Below are 19916 nucleotides of genomic sequence, written 5' to 3'. Positions count from 1 at the left end.
AGCGAAATCGTAACAGGAGAGCGTAGTTAGCATTACGTACGCGGCCGGATCGGAGAAGATAGCGTTAACGATAGAGTTGCGATTGCGATATCCGAGAAGAGACCATCGCCATCGGGGCGGGCGGACCCGTTTCCGTTTTGAGGAAGTCTCTCCCTTATCTGTATTTTTCTGACAACTCTCCTCGGATGAGTATGTATGGCCATGTCTAAATCGACATCCACAAGTGACACTTGCCTATGCGGCTCCAATTCTGTGTAACCATCGAGGATGATCCCTCAATGTCGTGCCTCGGCCGAGCGAGAGATGGCAGTTATGTTGCCGATAAAACCAATCAAGACGGACTCTGACGGTATTTCCGCAAGTGGGGAAAAGATGCTTATCTCCACGTGACAATAGCGCAGGGGCCCATTATCCCAACTAGTGGAAGTCTAGTTAGTGAGTCCTTTAGTGAGCAGTTATTACTTATTCGCCCTTCTGCCTCTGACAATCGGTGACTCTTCCCTCGCTTCATTCTCCCCTCCTTCTTCTCCACCTTCTCGACTTTGTGTCGACTCCCTGGCCCCCTTGGTAATGGAGATTACCCTTCTCTAGAGTCATTCCCCCACTATGTCTCCAGAAAGGATTCCTTCCGAGACCTCCCCGTTGCTGGGTCCCCAAAGCAATGTCTCTACCACGGGGGCTATTCCCAACCTTGGCCGTCAGGATGTTGAGTCCGGCGAGCAGACTCTTCCGCCCCAGGAGGACCAGGCCAAAGATGCTTCCGAGGCCGGGAAGGGCCTAAGGTATATCATTCCGGCTATCTCTCTGGGAGTATGTGATTCCCCATCTATTTGTGCATAGGAGATTCCTCGGTAATACTAATGCCGCCCAGGTATTCCTCTCCGCAGCCGACCAAACCATCATTATGGCCAGTTATGGGCAGATTGGCAGTGACTTGGAGGCCCTCAACCTGACCAGCTGGATCGCCACCTCCTACTTTCTGACTTTGACCTCGTTTCAGCCGCTCTACGGCAAATTGAGTGATATCTTTGGTCGCAAAGCATGTCTCTTGTTCGCATATGCCATCTTCGGCATCGGTTGCTTGTTCTGCGGTCTTGCGCAGAACATTGATCAGCTCATCGCTGCACGCGTAGGTTGAACTGTTGTATTCGCACTTCGAGACAGTAACTGACGATGGCCAGGTTTTCCAAGGTATTGGTGGCGGCGGTATGACCACCGTCGTGAGTATCCTGATGAGTGACATTGTTCCTCTCCGGGATCGGGGTGTTTGGCAGGGCGTGATCAATATCATCTATGCGACGGGCTCCGGTATAGGTGCCCCTCTAGGTACGCTCGATCGATAATAACATTTCGAAGTCTCTCCTAACATATTATGCAGGTGGTATCTTATCCGACTTTATCGGCTGGCGATGGTACGCTCCTTCCAATCACTCTCGTTACGCACCCTCCTCTAACCTAACCCAGGGCCTTTATCGCTCAAGTCCCCTTGTGCATTCTCGCCTTCATCGCCGTGACTGTCATGCTCGACCTCCCCGCCCAGGAAGACAGCCACTGGAAGACGAAATTGCGCCGTATCGACTTTCCCGGCGCCATCGTCCTTGTCGGCGCAGTCTTCGGCTTCCTCCTCGGTCTGGACCGTGGCAGCAACGTCTCCTGGACAATGCCGATTACCATCGTTTCTCTGAGCGTCTCCACAGCTCTCTTCGCTCTCTTCATTATTATAGAGGTATTCTACGCTGCCGAACCATTCGCCCCCGGCCACATCATTTTCAACCGGACCTTCTTCGCCGCATACGCTTGTAACTTCTTCAGTTTCGGCGGCTGGCTCGCCGCCCTGTTCTACATCCCTCTCTTCTTCCAAGCCGTCGACGGCGTCTCCGCCACCGTTGCCGGTCTTCGACTTCTCCCTAGCATCATCTCCGGCGTCAGTGGCTCCCTCTTCGCCGGCTACATCATGAAATGGACGGGCAAATTCTACTGGCTCACCATTGCCGCATACACCGGCCTCACGATAGGCCTTACCACCATCTTCATGGCCTCTGGTGCAGTCACCGAGAACACCACCGTCCTAGTACTAGGCATGGTCGGTTGCGCCTTTGGAAACGGCATCGGTGTGACTTCTACCTTAATCAGTCTCAGTAAGCCTCTTCCTCGCTTCACTCCCTATCAGTTCCACAACCCGACTCTCTAACCTCACCCTAATAGTCTCCAACTCCACACCCGAAGACCAAGCCGTCGTGACAGCCTGCTCCTACCTCTTCCGCTCCCTCGGCTCCGTCATCGGCCTCTCCCTCTCCTCAACAGTCGTTCAGCAACTCCTCCGCGAACGCCTGCACTTTGCCCTCCGCGACAGCAAAGATATCGATAAGATTGTCGACGGTGTCCGTCAAAGTCTCGACTTCATTAAGACCCTGGATCCGACTACCGCGAAGATCGTGCGTAGCTGTTATGGCTGGGCCACGAATAAGGGCTTCGCATTCTTGGTTGGGGTTGTGTTTTGTGCGTTGATTAGCAGTTTCTTTATCAGAGAGAAGAAGTTGTCGCGGTAGGATATACCGGGGTTGGACTCTGGCTGTTGGTAGTAAGGGAACTTGGGTAGATGATGATTAGATGATGGTGGGTTTGCGGGGATGCTTACTTGCATCGATGAGTGGGTGCCTATACACTTGCATAGTGGCTGTATATGCCACTGTCGGGATGGTTAAAACAGATGCTAGAGGTGGTATATATATGGTGACTTAGATGGCATCATTCGGTCCAGTGATAAAAGGGTTGGATCTACTTGTGATCCAGCGGATACCAAAATGGGATTCGGGAAAAGGAAGCATTAGATCGTCTAATACTAGACTGATCATGGATATTTTTTTTGTTGTACATATGCATGCATTCCCGGGTGTATCTATTGCTTTATTTTGGACAAAAATGATTTCATCAGATGCATGTTAGCGCAACCCTTACTACAACCAATATTGACCGAGGCAGCAGGCAACCCAGGATTCAAGTGCCAGGCGTAGCATATGAGTCAGCAATTATGAGATACCCAAATTCCCTCGATGAAATTAACTGAAAGTAATCAATCCCATGTTCACGAACTGCATTTTCATTCAGAAGAGTAGTCAACGTTGGGAAAAGAAGAGAGAAGAAGTGGTCTTGAGTCAGGTACAGAAGAAGGCGGTGATGGGACTGCGGATATTTTAGCCTTGGATGGCTCCAGCTCCGCCAACTTTCCCCGGAACCCCAAACTGTCAGCCTCCAAGTCACACTGTCGCGGTTTGAGAGACAACAGCACCTGCAACCCCCGAGAGTTCCACCGGCGACTCCCAGTGAAATCTCACAAGCATGATCCTATCGGCCTAACCGTCACATTCCTTTGTCGCCCGCCATGTCGGACACCCGCCCACGGCTGGCGCTGTCACGATATCGTCCCATTTTCTACCTGCTCTCCGGGGTAGCCGCCGCCTACGCGATCGTCTACATCCACAACTACATTTCCTCCTCTCCTCCGTCGCCTTCCCGAACTTCCCTCCGACGCCGCAGAGCCGTCCGTCGCCGGCGACGGAGAAGCGAAGCCAGCAACGCCAGTGACCATCCTGTTGACGACACCCCGTCGACGCGAGCTATCGCGCACCTGGAACAACTGGAGCGCCAGAATGGAGTTTACGGAACATTTCGCATCGAGACAGAGGATGGAAGGCGCGTGGAAAGTGGCCTCCTCCCATCCCTTCTCGCAACGCGGGACCAGCTCATGGAGGAAGTGGGGGTGCCCCAAGCTCATGCGGAGCGGATGCGCGAGATGATGGAAGACACATTTCTGGAATCTTTTCTGGCACTGGACTTTCCGCCCACACATTTCATACAAGAAGGTTGTCCGGAATGGGAATACTTGATGGTAGAGCTCCAGCGGCGGGGGATCTCGCAGGCTGGAATCGAGAGGGCCTTGATGCGATTCAATGCAGACAATAACTACGGAGAAGAGTTACGGCGGCGGAGACAAAACGGCGAGAGGGTCACTTTGTCGACATCGACCTTCCCTGAAGAGTCACCGCCGGCGCCGAATATGGATGGTGGAGAGACGGTGGTGGATGATCAGAGTGTGTTCTCGTGGAGGGATGGGAATAATGATGCCTCGCCAACGAGAGAAGGACAGAATCTGCTCAACTTGTTGTACCATATTGCTGAGGACCAGGCCAGACGGGATGGGTATATCCATCGCGGCGTGACGTGCAATAGCTGCGGAGCCATGCCCATTCAGGGTATTCGGTACAGATGCGCGAACTGCATCGACTACGACCTGTGTGAAACCTGCGAAGCCATGGGAGTGCACATCAAGACACACCTGTTCTATAAGGTCCGTATACCTGCCCCATTCCTGGGCAATCCTCGACAGTCTCAGCCGGTCTGGTACCCTGGGAAGCCTACCATGCTGCCGCGCAGCTTATCTCGGTCTTTGGCCAAGCGCCTCATGAAGGAGACGAGCTTCGAGAATACCGAGTTGGATGCGCTTTGGGACCAGTTCCGCTGCTTGGCCAACCATGAGTGGGAAGAAGATCCGAACAAGCTCTACATGGCCATCGATAGGAAGACATTTGACCGGTGTTTCGTGCCGAACACATCCATCCGCCCACCGCCGCCTAGCCTGATCTACGACCGCATGTTTGCCTTTTATGATACCAACGGGGATGGTCTGATTGGATTCGAGGAGTTCTTGAAAGGAATTGCCAGTCTCAACAATAAGAGCAATGACGAGCGACTACGGCGCGTATTCCGTGGCTATGACATTGATGGTGACGGCTACATCGAGCGGAAGGATTTCCTACGAGTTTTCCGGGCCTACTATGCGCTTAGTAGAGAGCTGACTCGAGACATGGTGGCAGGTATGGAGGACGACTTTCTCGAAGGCGGTGCTCGGGATGTTGTTCTGGGAAGTCAGCCGATCAGCTCGGCCTTTCCTGGCAGCATTCCCTCTGGGGAAGTCTCGAGGACCGGGGAGGGTAAGCGTCTGAATCAGGATGGCGACATGGAGCTCGTGGACAACGAAGGGATCGTACGAGCAGACCGCGCGGACACAGCAGACCGACACTCGGTTGTGGGAGACGCTGCGGTGCGAAGCCAATACGGCAGCGTGCGACCCATGTTCCCAACTGCGGCTCGCCTGGCGACTCCGTCCGGATCTGGCGTGGCTCATACTTCAGGAAGCAACACTAGAAGAGAAGTCAACGGTGACGATGGTAGTAATATCCCTGACGATGTCTCCAACTCTTCCGGTGCCAGTGACAGGTGGCCTCCACCGGAGCATGTTCGAGACTACGATATTGTGAACGCGCTTGGATATCATGTGCCTTTAAACGATATCACTGATCCAGTTGATCGAGCCCGTGTTGGTACCGCGGTATACAACAGAATGTGCGCTCAGGACCGACTCCGGGTTAACATGGCTCGTAGCACGGGCATCCACAACCGCTGGCAGCGCAGACGGTTCTATACTGATGAGGAGGACGGCGCAACTGTTCCGCCTGGCTATCGCAGCGACATGGACGTCGATGGCCTGAGCGAGGATGAGGACGAAGATGATGTCGACGAGCCCCAGCCCGAGTCTCACCCCCCATCTCCCCGATCTCGCTCCTCCTCCAAGGTGCGGTTCCAAGATGATCTCACCGACGACTACGACGTGCGCTCCAACCCGTCAACCTCATCTCGCAGCATCCTGGTGGGTGAACGGTGGGGCGGGTTCGAGATTCCAGAGGTCGAAAGAGATGTCGGCAAAGAGATCCTGTATCAAGTCACCCAGCAAGGATTCAACGAGCTGCTCGACCTCCTATTCAAGCCGAAAGAGGACCTTCTTATGGAGGCCTTCCGGACCCGGGCCGAGCGCAAGATGTGGGCGCGCGAAATCGAACAAGTCGAGCAGGCGGAATCCGGTACACAACTCGCACCGGAGCAAACCAACAACGAGCCGGACGAGCATCCAGAGTCATCGATGGTCAATCCATTCCGTGACCATTCCTTGGACGAATTGCTCAGCCGGGCAGGTTACTCCGTCCGCAGTCCACCTCTCGAGCCCGTCCAGGATGGCCCAGTTCTTCCCCCTCCCACCCCAGACCTGGGTGTACCCAACGACGACGTCGTCTATCTCGGCGTTCCTGAAGTCGAAGAAGAAGGCGACGATGAAGAAGAACAAGAAGTCATGCACCCACGATCCAGCCACGACTTCCTCCGCACCCTAGGAACAGAACACACACCCATGTCCCCCCCCTCTCACGCGTCCACCTTCGAAGAAGACGACGACGAAGTAGTCAACGACGACTACGAAGAATCATCCCGACCCCCATCCACCGCATCCTACTACGACCCCACCCTCCCACACCACCGACCCAACGAACCCGACGAGCCCTACCACAACCACCACGACGACTCCGACCTCATCCTCTCCAGCAGCACCAACAGTCCCGCCTTCCACCCCCAACAGAGCCACCACCTCCCCGCCGAACTCCGTCTCGAACCCACCGCCACAACCTCCTTCCCAGCCCCCACCTCCCCCTCCATCTCCTCCCCGGAAGCCGAAGCCACAGCTCCCAAACTCTCCCCCTCCCCTATTCACCCCCTACCCGTATCGTCATCGTCCTCGGCCCCTCCTCTCGCTAGACATGCCAGTCCGCCTCGGCCCCCATCCAAGGCTCGCATCGCTCATCTCGCTTACCTAGAGAAGGTCGAGCGCGAAGCCAAGGAACGCGGCGGCAGTGGCGCAAAGCTTAATTTCTCGGAGTTTGCGCAGCGGATGGCGATGGATCGTGGTCGTGCGTTGGCGTTTGTCGCGAGTTGGATTGAGATGGCTAGTTTTTAGGTGTCTACTTTTTTTTTGTGGATGTGAGTAGCAATGGGTGGGTTTGTATAATATGTTCGTTGTGCGTGTGTGAGAGCATAATAGTATGGAAATAGTAGATTTCATGACTTGACTTAACTAATCATACTACCTGTCCTGTCTTTTCATATATTACAAAGGACTACTGGTATCTTGTCTATTGAATATTAGGACAATACAATCAAGCAATGATATACGTCACGTTCAAAAACGCATCATCACATAGCCGATATAACCCATTTCATGCATACTATATCTATTACACACAAACAACACCTATACAGAAAAAAGAAACAGCGAACGAAACAACCCTAATCCCAATACTTGATCAACCCATCCAACCCACCGGTAACAACCTTACTAGTTTCCTGCGGATGCCAATCGAGACAAGTAGTCGCGCCACCTTCCTTTCCACCAGCCAGGATCTTATGGTACATTTTACCCGTCTTCCAATCCCAGAAGCAGACATAGCCGCCACTATCACCGGACGCGATGAACTGTCCGTCAGGGGAGATCTTGATATCAATGGCGTAGCCGGCGTTGTTGTGGCCACGGAAACTCTTCTTCCGGTTCTGGCGGAACTTGTCTGTGGCGCCGTACACGACGATCTGGTTATCGCCGGATTGGAAGGCGACGTATTTGCCATTGGGGTGGGGGGTGGCGCGGGTGAGGGCGAACATGTATGGTTCGGCGATGAATTTGATGGGGACGGGGATGCCGTATTCCCAAGCGCGGAGGGATTTGTCGTCGGAGGTGGAGATGAAACGGCGGTTGTCGTCGACGAAGGTGATGGTGTTGATGGCTGCCAGGTGGTGGTCGTATTCTTGGACCAGTTCGCCGGAGCGGGTGTCGAATTGCACGATCTTCTTGTCGGACATACCGGCCAGGAATTCGTGGGAGTGTTCGGCGCCTGGGTTGAAGCGGATGACGTGGGGGGTTTTGCCGGTGCTGAAGCGGCCGAGACATTTGCCGTATTCGGTGTCCCAGAGCTTGATTTGGCGGTCGTAGGAGGCTGTGAGGAAGGTGGTGCCGCTGGGGTGGAAGTCGGTGTCTGTGATGGCCTTTGAGTGGCCGGAGAAAGTGCGTAGCAGTTCGCGTGAGTGGTAGGCGTCCCAGATCTTGGCTTTGCCGTCGGCGGCGGAGGAGAGGAGGAGGTGGCCGGAGCGGGGGAAGAAGCGGAGAGAGGTGATGGCCTTGGTGTGCGATTTCCAGGTATGGATGAGTTTCTTGGGGATGAAGTTCTTGGCACTGCCGGGGTCTTTGCGGAGGTCGATGTCCAGATCTTGAGGAATGTGCATGTACGTGCGGCCCAAGTAGTCGAACTGCTCTGTGCCGTGGAATTCGGTGGATTCGACCTTGGTCGTGTCGTCTTGGTAGTCGGTGGCTTCTTTGCTCATGGCAGGCATGGCTGATGGGGCCAGGTCCTCCTCTTCATCGACCTCGACGTACTCCTCGTCGCTGGCGAGTTCGCGATCCTCGTCAGCGGCCTCCTCCTCGTAGAACTCCTCGCGTTGGTATTTCGCCCATGGGCCGAGGTAGGCACCTTCACCTTCAACGATGCTGGGGTCACCCTTCTTTTGCCGCTTCGCGCGCAGCGCTGCAGAGGCCTCCTTGGAGGGTTTCATCTGGATGACATCGCGGCCACCAAATTTGGCTGCGCTATCAAGATTGCCGACAAACTGGCCCGGGAGACCTGGGTTGCGCGTGTAGCCTAGACTCTGGAAGGTGCGGTGTTGCGCGGCGAAGGTCGCCTCACTGATGGCCGCTTCCTCGGCGAATCCGGTCGGGACATTCTTGCGCTTGAGGCCGTTTGCCGGTCCGGCAGGCTTGAAGGGGTTGACGGGGCCTTGAGACGGCCGGGAGAGATCATCGTAGGTAGCGTTGTAGGTGAGCGCGGTGGATGAGGTGTTAGCGAGCATCATCTGCATATGCGCTTGATCCTGTAGGTTTGTTAGATACACCAGACATTCCGAATTGGGTAATCATAGGGGATTCATTGCATAGCAGCGATCTCAAGAGAAACTGGGGGACCAAACCTCTGTGTTCACTTCTGGCGCCGCGACAATCGTGGTCGCTGAGGGCACCGTAGGTTGGGGTTGGGTGGGCTTCGCCGAGTCATCGTCGCTAGACTCGTAGCCGGCGCCGAGTAATGATGCCATGATTGCTGCGATGGCTGTGATTCAGGGAAGAAAGAACAAATTAAACTTCCCCGATGCGGCGAGAAATGAAGTGGAAGCAAGCTTGGTTTCTACGATCGGCAGAAGTCCCACGCCCGACTTTTACGGAAGGCGGAAGCACCGCCCGCGCAAGATTCTCCGGCGGACAACCAACCCTACTATCTACTACTATCTACATAGCTGTGCTTCTACAAGGAATCAAGATATCGTACGCGCTCATTGTCACACCGCTGAGGTATATACAGCACCATTATTGAAGACATTAACAGGAAATTAGCAACATCAGAAACCCAAGGAAAGTACACTAAGCAAACAAGAACAACTCAAGCAGCCTCTCCGGCGTGCTGCTCCCAGGCGATCGGATTACCTCATCTATCGCCTATCTCTCTTCCGCAAACCTAAAAAAACATCAAGATCTTGAGACCTCACGCGTTCGCTGTCATCAATGATATGCTTTCATAGTCACGTCATATACAAGGTCTCTTCTGCTGCACGCGCCGGCACACCGACGACAGTGTCAAGCAGCCGGGACGAGAGGCGCAAGTTGCGTCGGGATACAGCAGCGAGACCGATACTCGCAGAACCATGCTCCGTCCAATCTTCCCTAGCCAAAGGAGAAGTCAAGACAATCGCACTATATGACACTTCAGCCCGGGCGGCCGTTGCGCAGTGCGTGTTCCGTCTTGCCACGAAGTCAGTGAGATTCGTCGCGGATCAGGGCGACGATCATGCTGTAGAGATAGAAGAAGAACATCAAAAGGTGGAAGCCCAGCTTGATGAAAGATTCCTGCAATGTGTGTCAGCGCTCGGTCCGCCTTAACAGCGGGATTGAGATAATGCAGTCTAACCTTCTTGTGCACGTTCAGCTTGCGGAAGATCTCGGTCGCATCCAGGAGGTGCTGGTTCTCGTAAATCCTGTAGAAAGGGCGGTTGTGTTAGTTGGGCTACACCATGGCGGAGCTGGAAGGACAGCATTACTTCTTAGCGTTGAACGCCAACAGAGGCAGGTTCAGGACGATGGCGACCCAGTAGCCATTGATGATGAACAGGAAGGTCAGGAAAGCGTGAACGGCGGCCTCGGGCACAATGTAGGCGTTGAGGCGGTTGCACAGATCAATGGGGTTGATGTAGTCACTGCGGGAGCGAACCGGGATGGTTAGCTGGTTGGGTTCCATCACGCTGTCGCAATCCATGGCGAGCTCCCATGCGGCTCACAAGAGCTCGTCCACGCACACGACAGATACCGGCGAGACAATAGGGAGGATATAGACAAGAACATACCATTCCAGATCGCTGTACATGATAGTAAAGAAGACCTGCAGGAACAGGTTGACGGCGTTAATCAACACCGCCAACAGATAGAGCCAGGCTTCACCGGACATGGTGGGCAAGATGGAAAAGAGATGCTCGAAAGACTCGAAAAGGGTGCTAACAAGAAGACAAGGGGGAGGAGAGGAGCGGAGAGGTGGCCGTGCTCGGGGGCAGGGAGATAGAACAGGAGGAAACAGAGGCGAAGGGGTGGAAGGTGAGAACTGAAGACGAAGGAAGTTGGACTTGATTGTGGATTCGAACCGATGGGGGAAAGCCGCGATTGGAGCTGGCAGGCGGTGAGGCTCTTCCGGGGGAGTGACCCGCGATCTGCTGTCAAGTCCGTGGAGTTGGTTACTGGTGACTTTACTTCCAATCTCGACTCATTATTACGACTTACTACTATCTGTCTGACACTGAAAATCAGGGTCATAACCCCAGTGTGCGCGAGAAAAGCAATTATGGCCATGACCGCGGACTATGCGCCTGTTGATGCTCAGCCGCTATCGGATACTAGTAATCGCGGCATCGGCCACTATTGCCAATCACCACCACTGCAGTATCGATTACGAAAGCTTTTGCTGCAGAGCTTAGCAAGCGTATGATATCAGTGATTGCAAAGGACTACCAGAATATGAAGGCTCAACTATCTAATAAACTCTATGTGAAATGGCGGTATGGGCACAGCATAGCATAGTATTTCTGCCATCACAAACACATGTCGATGACGTGGGGAAACACGTGCTTCCATCCGCATCTGGCGGCTTCTACTGGCCAGCCCGCAAGTCCGCATTATAGCATCACCATCACCAAGTATATGCAGTAGAAGCACCTTCAATAATTGACCTCTATTTACATAGATATAACCCATCATTAGCTAGCTAACGGTGCAATGGAGATATGTGGCAAGAACAGGACTAAAAAGCAGAAATAGAAAGAAGACGTCGTATCAGAATGCTCATCATGGAGTCAATACCAGTACACAAAAACAACCATAGCCCGTGGGCTGCATAATAGAACAAGATCAAGTGTGTCGGCATAGATGATTACCGGCACCTTTATCAGACTATCACCGCTTCTCAACTAGCAGAATATGCATCGCGCCATATGCGATTACGATGAATGCACCCGAGATGACGGCCAGTCCAATGACATCGGTCCACAGAGCTTGGGTATCAAATCCAAAAGCGCTCAGAATGGATGCACCGGGAACTTCAATGTCGAGGCCGTATTTATGATCAATCAAGGTCAGATACGTTACTTCATTGACGATCAGAGCCTCGAAGCCGTAGTGGAAGATGGAAAGCTATCAAGAGTCAGTAACTTGCACAAAACCTCTGTGAATACAGCAACAAAAGGTTCGTGGATACTCACAGTTTGCAGCCACAATGCAGACTTGGGAATGGCGTCGTGGTTGAGCAGGAGACCAGCGAAGAGCAGACTGAACAGCATCACCAAGCTCCCAATCAGATTGGCCACGCCTCCATCCCGGAAGATGATACCGATGAACAAGCAAATATTGGCGGCCGCTAGATTGAAGAGAACAAGTACCAAGATGAAACGGAAGAATTCGCCCCAAGCCGGGATCAAGCCAGTCATGGGATACACAATGATACCCATAATAATAGGAGGGAGAAGGCGAAGGGGCACAATGTCAAACACCACCTTGGCCGCAAAGTAGGTTATCGGGTGGTAGTAGCCATTAGCTCGCTCGCGTACAAATAGAAGCCGCTCCCCGGAGAACACCGTTAGACTGGTAAGCGTGCTAAATCCAAACAATGCGAGAATGAAGAAGAAAAGACCCAACCGATTCTGGAAGCCCTTGATGTCGTCGGTCAAGCCGTAGAAGAGGTAACCGCACAGAACAGCGAGCAGGATAGAAATGGCATAATGCGTGAGCATCAACATAGGGTTCCGATACAAGTTACGCCAGGTCCGTTGTGACAGGATCAGGAATTGTCGCAAGAGGCCAATGCGAGCGTATGTCTTGCCGGTTCCAGTAGGAGCAGACATCAGCTCGGGGTTGGTATACCCGTTCGCCACGCGTGCATGCTGTATGGCCGCTACGATCTCATCATGCACGGAGCGTGCGATGTCCGATGCCGCATAGTTTGCAACCAAAATGTCAAGGTCTGTCTGTCCGGGGGCCGCTGGGGGTATCTGATCAGGGTCATCCATGATTTGAGATGGAGCGGTGCCTGTTTGACGAGAAAGACGCAGCCATTGCTGATTTTCCTCGGCGGCATCATCCAAAGGCTCGTCTTCTTCATCGGTTTTCGGGGTAGGGGGAGCCTCTGGGTCCTTCTTGCGCGAGTAGAGCTGTCTGTCCTGTTTCTGTTTGAGGGAGACGCGCCGCTTACTCTTCGGTCGTCGGTTCGCATCGAAAGTACTGCTGCTATCCTCGAAGCTCGCGTTGGATGCACTAGCCACAGATTTGACGGCTCGCAGGCTGCTTGACGCCGTCTTAGGGGGGTCGACCCGTACATCTAGTAAGGGGGAGTTGATCTCGTCGCTGTGAGAGCGGGTCACGCTAGCGTGCATCGTGAGGTCGACAAGATAGTCAGCAATGTTGAAGCCTGGTGGGCAAGAGTAACCCGAATGGTCGAAGTATCTTTGGCAAGTGGAGAATGGTCCGGAATAGACGGTCTTTCCTTTAGCTAGGAGAATTAGTCGGTCAAATAAAGCAACAATGTTGGAGCGCGGTTGGTGAATAGTGAAGATGACAGTGCGATTGTATGTTTTTGCCAATGTCACCAAGCACTCAATCACATTGAATGCGTTGTATGCGTCCTATGTAGCTAGTTAGAAAAGCATAGTGTTAGTTGGGCTGATGTATCTTACCAATCCACTTGTAGGCTCATCCAAGAAAAGAATACTAGGGCTAGTAACCAACTCGCATGCGATGCCAACTCGGCGCTTCTCACCACCAGAAATTCCCCGACCTCTGCCTTCCTCAGATCCGATCAATTGATCCTTGATATGGGATATCCCAAGTTGCCTTTCAACTTCAAACACGCGCTGCTCCTTCGCAGCCCTGCTCATGTCTCGCGGCAATCGGAGCAACGCACTTGTCAAGATAGTCTCGTGCACAGTCAGGGTGGGGAGCATAGTATCTTCCTGATCTACAAAACCAATCATACTCTTGAAGTCATGGTCGCTGATCTTCTCCCCATTGACATAGAAATCGCCACGGACAGTACCCCGCTTGTTCTTCCGAGCAAGGATGTCAAGGAAGGTCGTTTTTCCTGCACCCGAGGCGCCCATGATGGCTGTGATCTGACCAGGCTGAGAAGAACCCTGAATGCCACTTAGAATCTCCTTTCCGTTCAAGTAGTACGAGACACTGTCCCAATACAAGGCCGCTGGTTTGTGTTCTGCCAGGAGCTTGGCCGCTTCGTCGTCCTCGTCGTCCGAAAGGGGCAGCTGAATGCGACCGAAATATGACCTGCGTGAAAGATACCATACAGACAGAATGACAGCAACGACGAAGAGGGCACATCCCGCGATAACGCCGGCGATAAGAGGGGTGTTGATCTGTTTGACCGGGCGCGTGTAGCCAGGAACATCTGTCCGATACAGACACTCGCCAGCATTGCAATTCAGAGTAATACTCTTGTCGCCAAAAACAGCTTTAATCAACTCGTCCATAGCTGGCTCCTGGAACGTGCTACCATCTTCCGGACTGCCACCCTCAGTGGAGATCGAGGAGAACGTAGCAGGTCCCGCGATTGACTCTCGGAGAAAGTCGCCGATATCGATAGATCCTTCCTCGCCACAAAGCATGCGTCCTGGGATACACTCGCAGTTGATGTTTTCGCACGTGTAGTGGGTTTTGTTCTGACTATGAGTAGTCTCCAAGCCCCATTGGCACTTATCCAATCCACAATAGAACGATTCTACCCGGCCCACCCAGAACTGAAAGTTGCAAGTCTGGTCTCCGGCCTCGCAAGAGAACGTCACCTGTGGCTTGCGCTCCTTGAGCTGATCAAGGATCTTGCGATTGGTCACGTCACACATCTGAAAGTTCTCTTTGACGGTAACACCCTGTTTGTAGCAAACACCCCCTTCACCTTCTGGCATCATCGCATTGCATGCATCATCCGTTTGGCACACGTTGCAGTTGATTCCTTCCCAGCCATCTTCGCACGAGCACTGGTCGCCCTGCCGGGGGGACCTCTGATGGCCATCGGCCAGCGACCCACACAGAGGCTGCGCGCAGTCATCGCCACCAAACCCTGGTGGACAGACACATTTCCCAGTGAATTTATCGCAGTCAGCAAACTGGGCGCATTGGAACGCGTCTAGTTGGCAGTTGAAGCACGGCGGGCAACCATCTGGACGATCGTCGAGTGCGGAGAAGAGCGGAGATACGAGGGCGGCCTCGGAGTAGTTGCTCCGTGCTGCGACCGTAGAGGCCGAGAGGGAGAGGGAGAGGGCGAGGGATAGCTGGAGTGACGATGGCAGCCGCATGCTGGCTCAAAAGTGCGAGAGCTGCCTTCGCACTTGAGTTAGTAGGTAGCTGGCAAGCTGATGGGCTGTCGGACCGAGAGACCGGGTGCGGAGTAAGCAGCGACGACAATGAACGCCTGAGAATCACAATAAAGGATAGCACATCTGGATACAATCTAAAGGACTGTAAGGCTTCCCTGACAGGTTCAGGAAAACAGACTATCCACCAACGTGATTGCACCGACAGAAACCACAACCTAAGAGCCACGAAAGGAGCGGTAAAGGTGGGTGGGAAGAGGAGAGGCTGGATGGGGAAACAGGTTGAGGCGATGACGAGGGCGGAGAAGCGCTAATCTGTGGCCTGACAGCCTGGGGCACCCACCCAATGATAGCCCGGCGCGATGTGGTATTATCGGGTACCTACCGCGACCTATGTTGCTTCAAAGTAACTACGGCATATATTGGTCTACTGTGGATCATACTGTCACCTACAGGGCGCGGTGGATATCATTAGGATGGCCTCGAATATATTCCGATGGTTCATGTTGACAGCAAGCGTAAATTAACCGGTCATTCGCTGGAATTGCCTAACTTCATCCACTTTCTCCTCCGTTTCACCCAATCGGGAAACCCCATATTCAACTCTCACGTGACTCGGTACCTGAATTCCACGCGATATAAAGGAAAAGCATTCCGACTCATTGAGTCATTGTTGAGCAAGGACCGTATTGTTGTTAGAAGTAAACGAGTGTCTGTCCTCAAAAAGCCTTCGCGATGGTTCACATCAAAGAGTTCGCCGTGGAACAAGTATGACCCCTCCCCAACCGGACAACCCCGCATATTTTAACTAGATGAAGCTAACCGTGCTACTCTGTACAAGTGGATGGACAAATATGAAACCACAGCCAAATACAATGTGGCGGAAACATGCTGTGCGTCAATTTCATTTAATGATCTCCGGGAGCTGTCGGAGGACAAGTCCGACCCGTTGGACCTGAGCATTAAGCTCACTTACGGAGCTATTCGTGGGTCGGAACGACTCCGGGGAAACCTGGCAAGGCTGTACTCCGATCAAACACCCTTGCCATCGGACAATGTCTTGATCACTGCTGGCGCCATCCAAGCCAATTTTCTCCTGCTCTATACTCTGGTTGGGCCCGGCGACCATGTTATTTGCCATTACCCCACATACCAGCAGCTCTACTCAGTCCCGGAATCGCTCGGGGCCGAGGTGAGTCTGTGGAAAGCCAAAGAGACAGACAACTGGAGGCTGGATATCAATGAACTAAAGAGTCTTATCCGTCCGAATACCAAAATGATTATCCTCAAGTTAGTAAACCCCTCGAATCCCACTGACCGGCTTCTCTGATCAAGATATTTCGCCTCACAGTAACCCTCAAAATCCTACCGGAGCGGTGATACCCCAGGAGACATTAAAGGAAATTGTTGAAATAGCTCAAAGCTCGTCCATCGTTGTCCATGCCGATGAGGTTTACCGACCGCTGTATCACTCTGTCGGGGAAGGCCAAGCCCCGCCATCGCTCCTGTCTCTAGGATACGAGCATACCGTAGTGACTGGCTCCATGTCCAAGGCATATAGCTTGGCAGGACTCCGTGTTGGATGGATTGCATCTCGCGACCGCTCAATTATTGAGGCCAGCGCCAGCGCCAGGGACTACACAACCATTTCTGTCGGCCAGCTGGATGATGCTATTGCCAGTTACGCGTTAGCCCCCGCGTGTGAGCCCAACCTCATTAAGCGGAACCTTGACTTGGCCCGCCGGAATTTGGCAATCTTGGAGAAATTCATCGAGTCACATCGGTGGGCATGTGACTGGGTTAAGCCGCGAGCAGGTACCACGGCATTTGTGCGTTTTAACAACCAAGGCCTTCCAGTGGACGATGTAGCCTTCTGTGAACAACTGCAGGCCAAGATTGGGGTGATGTTTGTCCCTGGAAGCTCATGTTTTGGGGAAGGAGAGGATTATGAGGGATATGTTCGGATTGGGTATGTGTGTGAGACGGAGGTGTTGGAACAAGCCATGGAGGCGTTGCGATCATTCATGGATGGGGAATATAGGAACGTGCCGGTGAGGAGCAGCCGGACTTAGAGATCTGCTGAGTAAGTTAGAGAATAATCTCAATAGTTAGCCAAGCCAAAGCTGCATGTAGCATGCATTGACCGGAGAAAGGTGAAATCAGGTACAACCCGTGCATCAATAAGCCCGTGCATCAACCCGAACATCAAACTTACTTAATCAATAAGTCCGGCCATACTTAGTTATTGCTTTTGGTGTAGTAGCAATGGATGGAATTAGCCCCAACGAAGGCTTATTTTCGGTTATTCCCACACTCTCCACGGACCCATTGGCCGGTTCAGCCACCAGCCAACTTGGCGAGTCTCCACCTGATCAACTGGTTTCTTGTTGGACCATTGAATAACAATAATTCCAGGTTAGTGGAGACCGTGACCAGCTTCATTTGATGCACAACCCATCATTAGCGCTTGTTCCGTCCAGCCGAGGTAACTCTGTTCACCCGCTCCTCTCATACTTACTAGTACTTAAAAGGTGAATTGAATGACAAGGATCTTGTTGGCTCAGCCTCATGGCTGTCAACTAAAAGCTCCATCGATGCCAACTCGTGCTCCAACAGTTTCTTTGTTCCTCTGCTAGTATTTAATACCCCGCGCGCATCCTCATTTCGGGCTCATCTGCTCGTCTCCTCACTTCCCTTCCTTTTCCCTTACCTTCCGGTGACCACCACCGGGCAGACCATACTATCAGTGTGCCGCTTCTTCCCAACCATCCTACGTAATCAGTCAAAATACCTCCCAAAATGTCTGCGATACCTGGTCTGTGAGCTCCCTACCATAATTATATATGAAGTATAGCTAGAATTCCGGTACTGACTAGATGATCTACCAGATCTCCCCGTCCCTCTCCCGATCGCCGGTTCGGCGCTGGTAGCCACGCTCGCATATCTAAATGCAAAATTCTCTCTATTCCAAGACAAGCATTCAATCTCGTCCATGCTCAGTATAGCTAGTAACTCCAAGTCCTCTGAGCGAACCGACCGGGTCAATTTCTTCTATGTTCTGGAGCAGCATGCCCGCGATCCGAAAACCAAGGATCGGCCGTTCATCGTCTACAATGGACAAAGCTGGACATATCACGAAACGTACGTGCTGGCGCTGCGCTATGGCACCTGGTTCAAGCAGGTTCACGGAGTCAAGTCCCGGGAAGTCGTCGCCATGGATTTCATGAACTCCTCGACGTTCGTCTTTATCTGGATGGGTCTCTGGAGTATTGGCGCTGCGCCCGCCTTTATCAATTACAATCTGACAGGGCAGCCTTTGACACATTCGGTTCGGGCCTCAAGCGCACGACTGCTACTCGTTGAAGATGAGCTTCGCCAGAAATTCACGTCCGAACAACTAGAGCTGTTTGCTTCTCCTGACTTCCGGGACGGAGGTGATTCGGTCAATCTGGTCTTCTTCACCCCAGAAGTCGAGGCTCAGATCCTCGGAATGGAGCCTACGCGGGAGGACGACACAGCTCGGAGCGGTACTCAGCTGCGCGACATGGCCACGCTGATCTACACCAGTGGAACTACCGGCCTGCCCAAGCCTGCGATTCTTCCTTGGAGGAAAGTCTGGGCTGGTGCTGTAATGACCAATACCTGGCTGAAGATGACCAAGGATGACCGGATGTTCACGGTACGCTTCTTTGATACTCTACTGTCTCTCAACAACACTAATCCCATCATAGTGCATGCCTCTTTATCACTCATCCGCAGCCATCCTCGGTCTCATGCCGTGTTTGTGGACAGGATCGGCCTTGATCATCGGTCGCAAGTTCTCTGCTCGCAGCTTCATGCGGGAAGCCGGGGAGAATGATGCAACTATCGTGCAATACGTGGGTGAAACCATGAGATACCTCTTGGCAGTACCGCCCGCCATCGATCCCGTCACCGGGGAAAACCTAGACAAGAAGCATAAGATTCGCCTGGCTCTAGGCAACGGTCTGCGTCCAGACATTTGGAACCGGGTGAAGGAACGGTTCAATATCCCTACGATTGCCGAATTCTACGCCTCTACCGAAGGCCCAGGCGGCTTGTTCAACATCTCCTCCAACGACTTTACTGCGGGTGCAATTGGCCGTAGCGGGTTTCTCACCAGCATGATCATCGGTCGCAGTGTCGCCATTGTTGAAGTTGACCAAGAAACCCAACAACCCTGGCGCGACCCCAAGTCCGGTTTCTGCAAGAAGGTCCCACGGGGCGATCCGGGCGAGTTGCTATATGCACTCAACCCGCAGGATCCCGGAGAGAACTTTGTCGGTTATTACAAGAACAACAAAGCCACGGATGGCAAGATACTCCGCGACGTGTTTCGCAAAGGTGACGCCTACTACCGATCCGGAGACTTGATCCGATGGGACAAAGACGGTCGGTGGTACTTTTCCGACCGTCTAGGTGACACCTTCCGATGGAAGAGCGAGAACGTCTCCACCAGCGAGGTGGCCGAGGTGCTGGGCGTGCATCCGGAAGTGCACGAAGCCAACGTCTACGGGGTGGCGTTGCCAAATCATGACGGTCGTGCTGGCTGCGCTGCCATCGTTCTTCAGCAACAGACACGCTCTGAGGATCAGACAGTGGTTCTCCCTCCATCTGAAGAGAGTCTAAACAGCCTGGCTGCGCATGTGGTGAAGAATCTTCCGCGTTTTGCTGCTCCACAGTTTCTCCGAATCACGGCTGAGATGCAGGCTACGGGGAATAACAAGCAGCAGAAGCATACTCTCCGGACACAGGGAGTGGATCCTGCGCTGGTTCCGGCGAGTGACCGGATGTACTGGCTCCAGGGGAACCAGTATGTGCCGTTTGAGGCGAAGGATTGGGACCGACTACAGGCTGGGCAGGCCAAGCTGTAGCTGGTCCAGTTAGTGTTTTCTGGATACTAGTAGATAAGTGTCGATATCAATAGCGCTGTATCTTGTTAGTAGACATGTGTCATCTTTGCTTAAGTTCATGTGCTGTAGTTGTTGTGAATACTACATCATGGTTGTCCTGGTACATAAGCGTGTGTGAAATGTGAAACGGGAATTATATTTCGGCGCATACTA

General features: G+C 53.0%; 7 protein-coding genes across 7 annotated transcripts; 4 read left to right on the top strand and 3 right to left on the bottom strand.

The window, feature by feature from the left end:
* Nucleotides 1-606: 606 nt before the first annotated feature.
* Nucleotides 607-2549, top strand: AtWU_07413 (putative MFS multidrug transporter; the record flags this gene model as incomplete). The annotated part of the gene is made up of 6 exons (XM_035502522.1): nucleotides 607-810; nucleotides 872-1129; nucleotides 1182-1326; nucleotides 1379-1412; nucleotides 1465-2138; nucleotides 2206-2549. The coding sequence occupies 6 exons, from the start codon at nucleotides 607-609 to the stop codon at nucleotides 2547-2549; spliced, it is 1659 nt and encodes a 552-aa protein (XP_035358415.1).
* An 833-nt stretch (nucleotides 2550-3382) lies between these two features.
* Nucleotides 3383-6841, top strand: AtWU_07412 (EF hand domain protein; the record flags this gene model as incomplete). Its single annotated transcript, XM_035502521.1, has 1 exon — nucleotides 3383-6841. The coding sequence occupies one exon, from the start codon at nucleotides 3383-3385 to the stop codon at nucleotides 6839-6841; it is 3459 nt and encodes a 1152-aa protein (XP_035358414.1).
* A 329-nt stretch (nucleotides 6842-7170) lies between these two features.
* AtWU_07411 (WD40 repeat domain-containing protein) lies at nucleotides 7171-9018 on the bottom strand (the record flags this gene model as incomplete). The annotated part of the gene is made up of 2 exons (XM_035502520.1): nucleotides 7171-8799; nucleotides 8896-9018. 2 exons carry the CDS (start codon nucleotides 9016-9018, stop codon nucleotides 7171-7173), a joined length of 1752 nt encoding a protein of 583 aa, XP_035358413.1.
* Nucleotides 9019-9730: 712 nt separating this feature from the next.
* Nucleotides 9731-10418, bottom strand: AtWU_07410 (cornichon family protein; the record flags this gene model as incomplete). The annotated part of the gene is made up of 4 exons (XM_035502519.1): nucleotides 9731-9823; nucleotides 9885-9951; nucleotides 10015-10170; nucleotides 10318-10418. The coding sequence occupies 4 exons, from the start codon at nucleotides 10416-10418 to the stop codon at nucleotides 9731-9733; spliced, it is 417 nt and encodes a 138-aa protein (XP_035358412.1).
* A 995-nt stretch (nucleotides 10419-11413) lies between these two features.
* Nucleotides 11414-14814, bottom strand: AtWU_07409 (putative ATP-dependent permease ADP1; the record flags this gene model as incomplete). Its single annotated transcript, XM_035502518.1, has 3 exons — nucleotides 11414-11650; nucleotides 11719-13134; nucleotides 13186-14814. The coding sequence occupies 3 exons, from the start codon at nucleotides 14812-14814 to the stop codon at nucleotides 11414-11416; spliced, it is 3282 nt and encodes a 1093-aa protein (XP_035358411.1).
* A 753-nt stretch (nucleotides 14815-15567) lies between these two features.
* On the top strand, nucleotides 15568-16904 carry AtWU_07408 (putative aminotransferase; the record flags this gene model as incomplete). The annotated part of the gene is made up of 3 exons (XM_035502517.1): nucleotides 15568-15600; nucleotides 15674-16122; nucleotides 16184-16904. The coding sequence occupies 3 exons, from the start codon at nucleotides 15568-15570 to the stop codon at nucleotides 16902-16904; spliced, it is 1203 nt and encodes a 400-aa protein (XP_035358410.1).
* Nucleotides 16905-17631: 727 nt separating this feature from the next.
* AtWU_07407 (putative long-chain fatty acid transporter) lies at nucleotides 17632-19724 on the top strand (the record flags this gene model as incomplete). The annotated part of the gene is made up of 3 exons (XM_035502516.1): nucleotides 17632-17647; nucleotides 17721-18511; nucleotides 18564-19724. 3 exons carry the CDS (start codon nucleotides 17632-17634, stop codon nucleotides 19722-19724), a joined length of 1968 nt encoding a protein of 655 aa, XP_035358409.1.
* Nucleotides 19725-19916: the final 192 nt, after the last annotated feature.

Source organism: Aspergillus tubingensis (genome assembly GCF_013340325.1).
Source record: "Aspergillus tubingensis WU-2223L DNA, scaffold_8, whole genome shotgun sequence".
NCBI classification, from domain to species: domain Eukaryota; kingdom Fungi; phylum Ascomycota; class Eurotiomycetes; order Eurotiales; family Aspergillaceae; genus Aspergillus; species Aspergillus tubingensis.
This window is presented reverse-complemented; position numbering and strand designations above follow the sequence as displayed.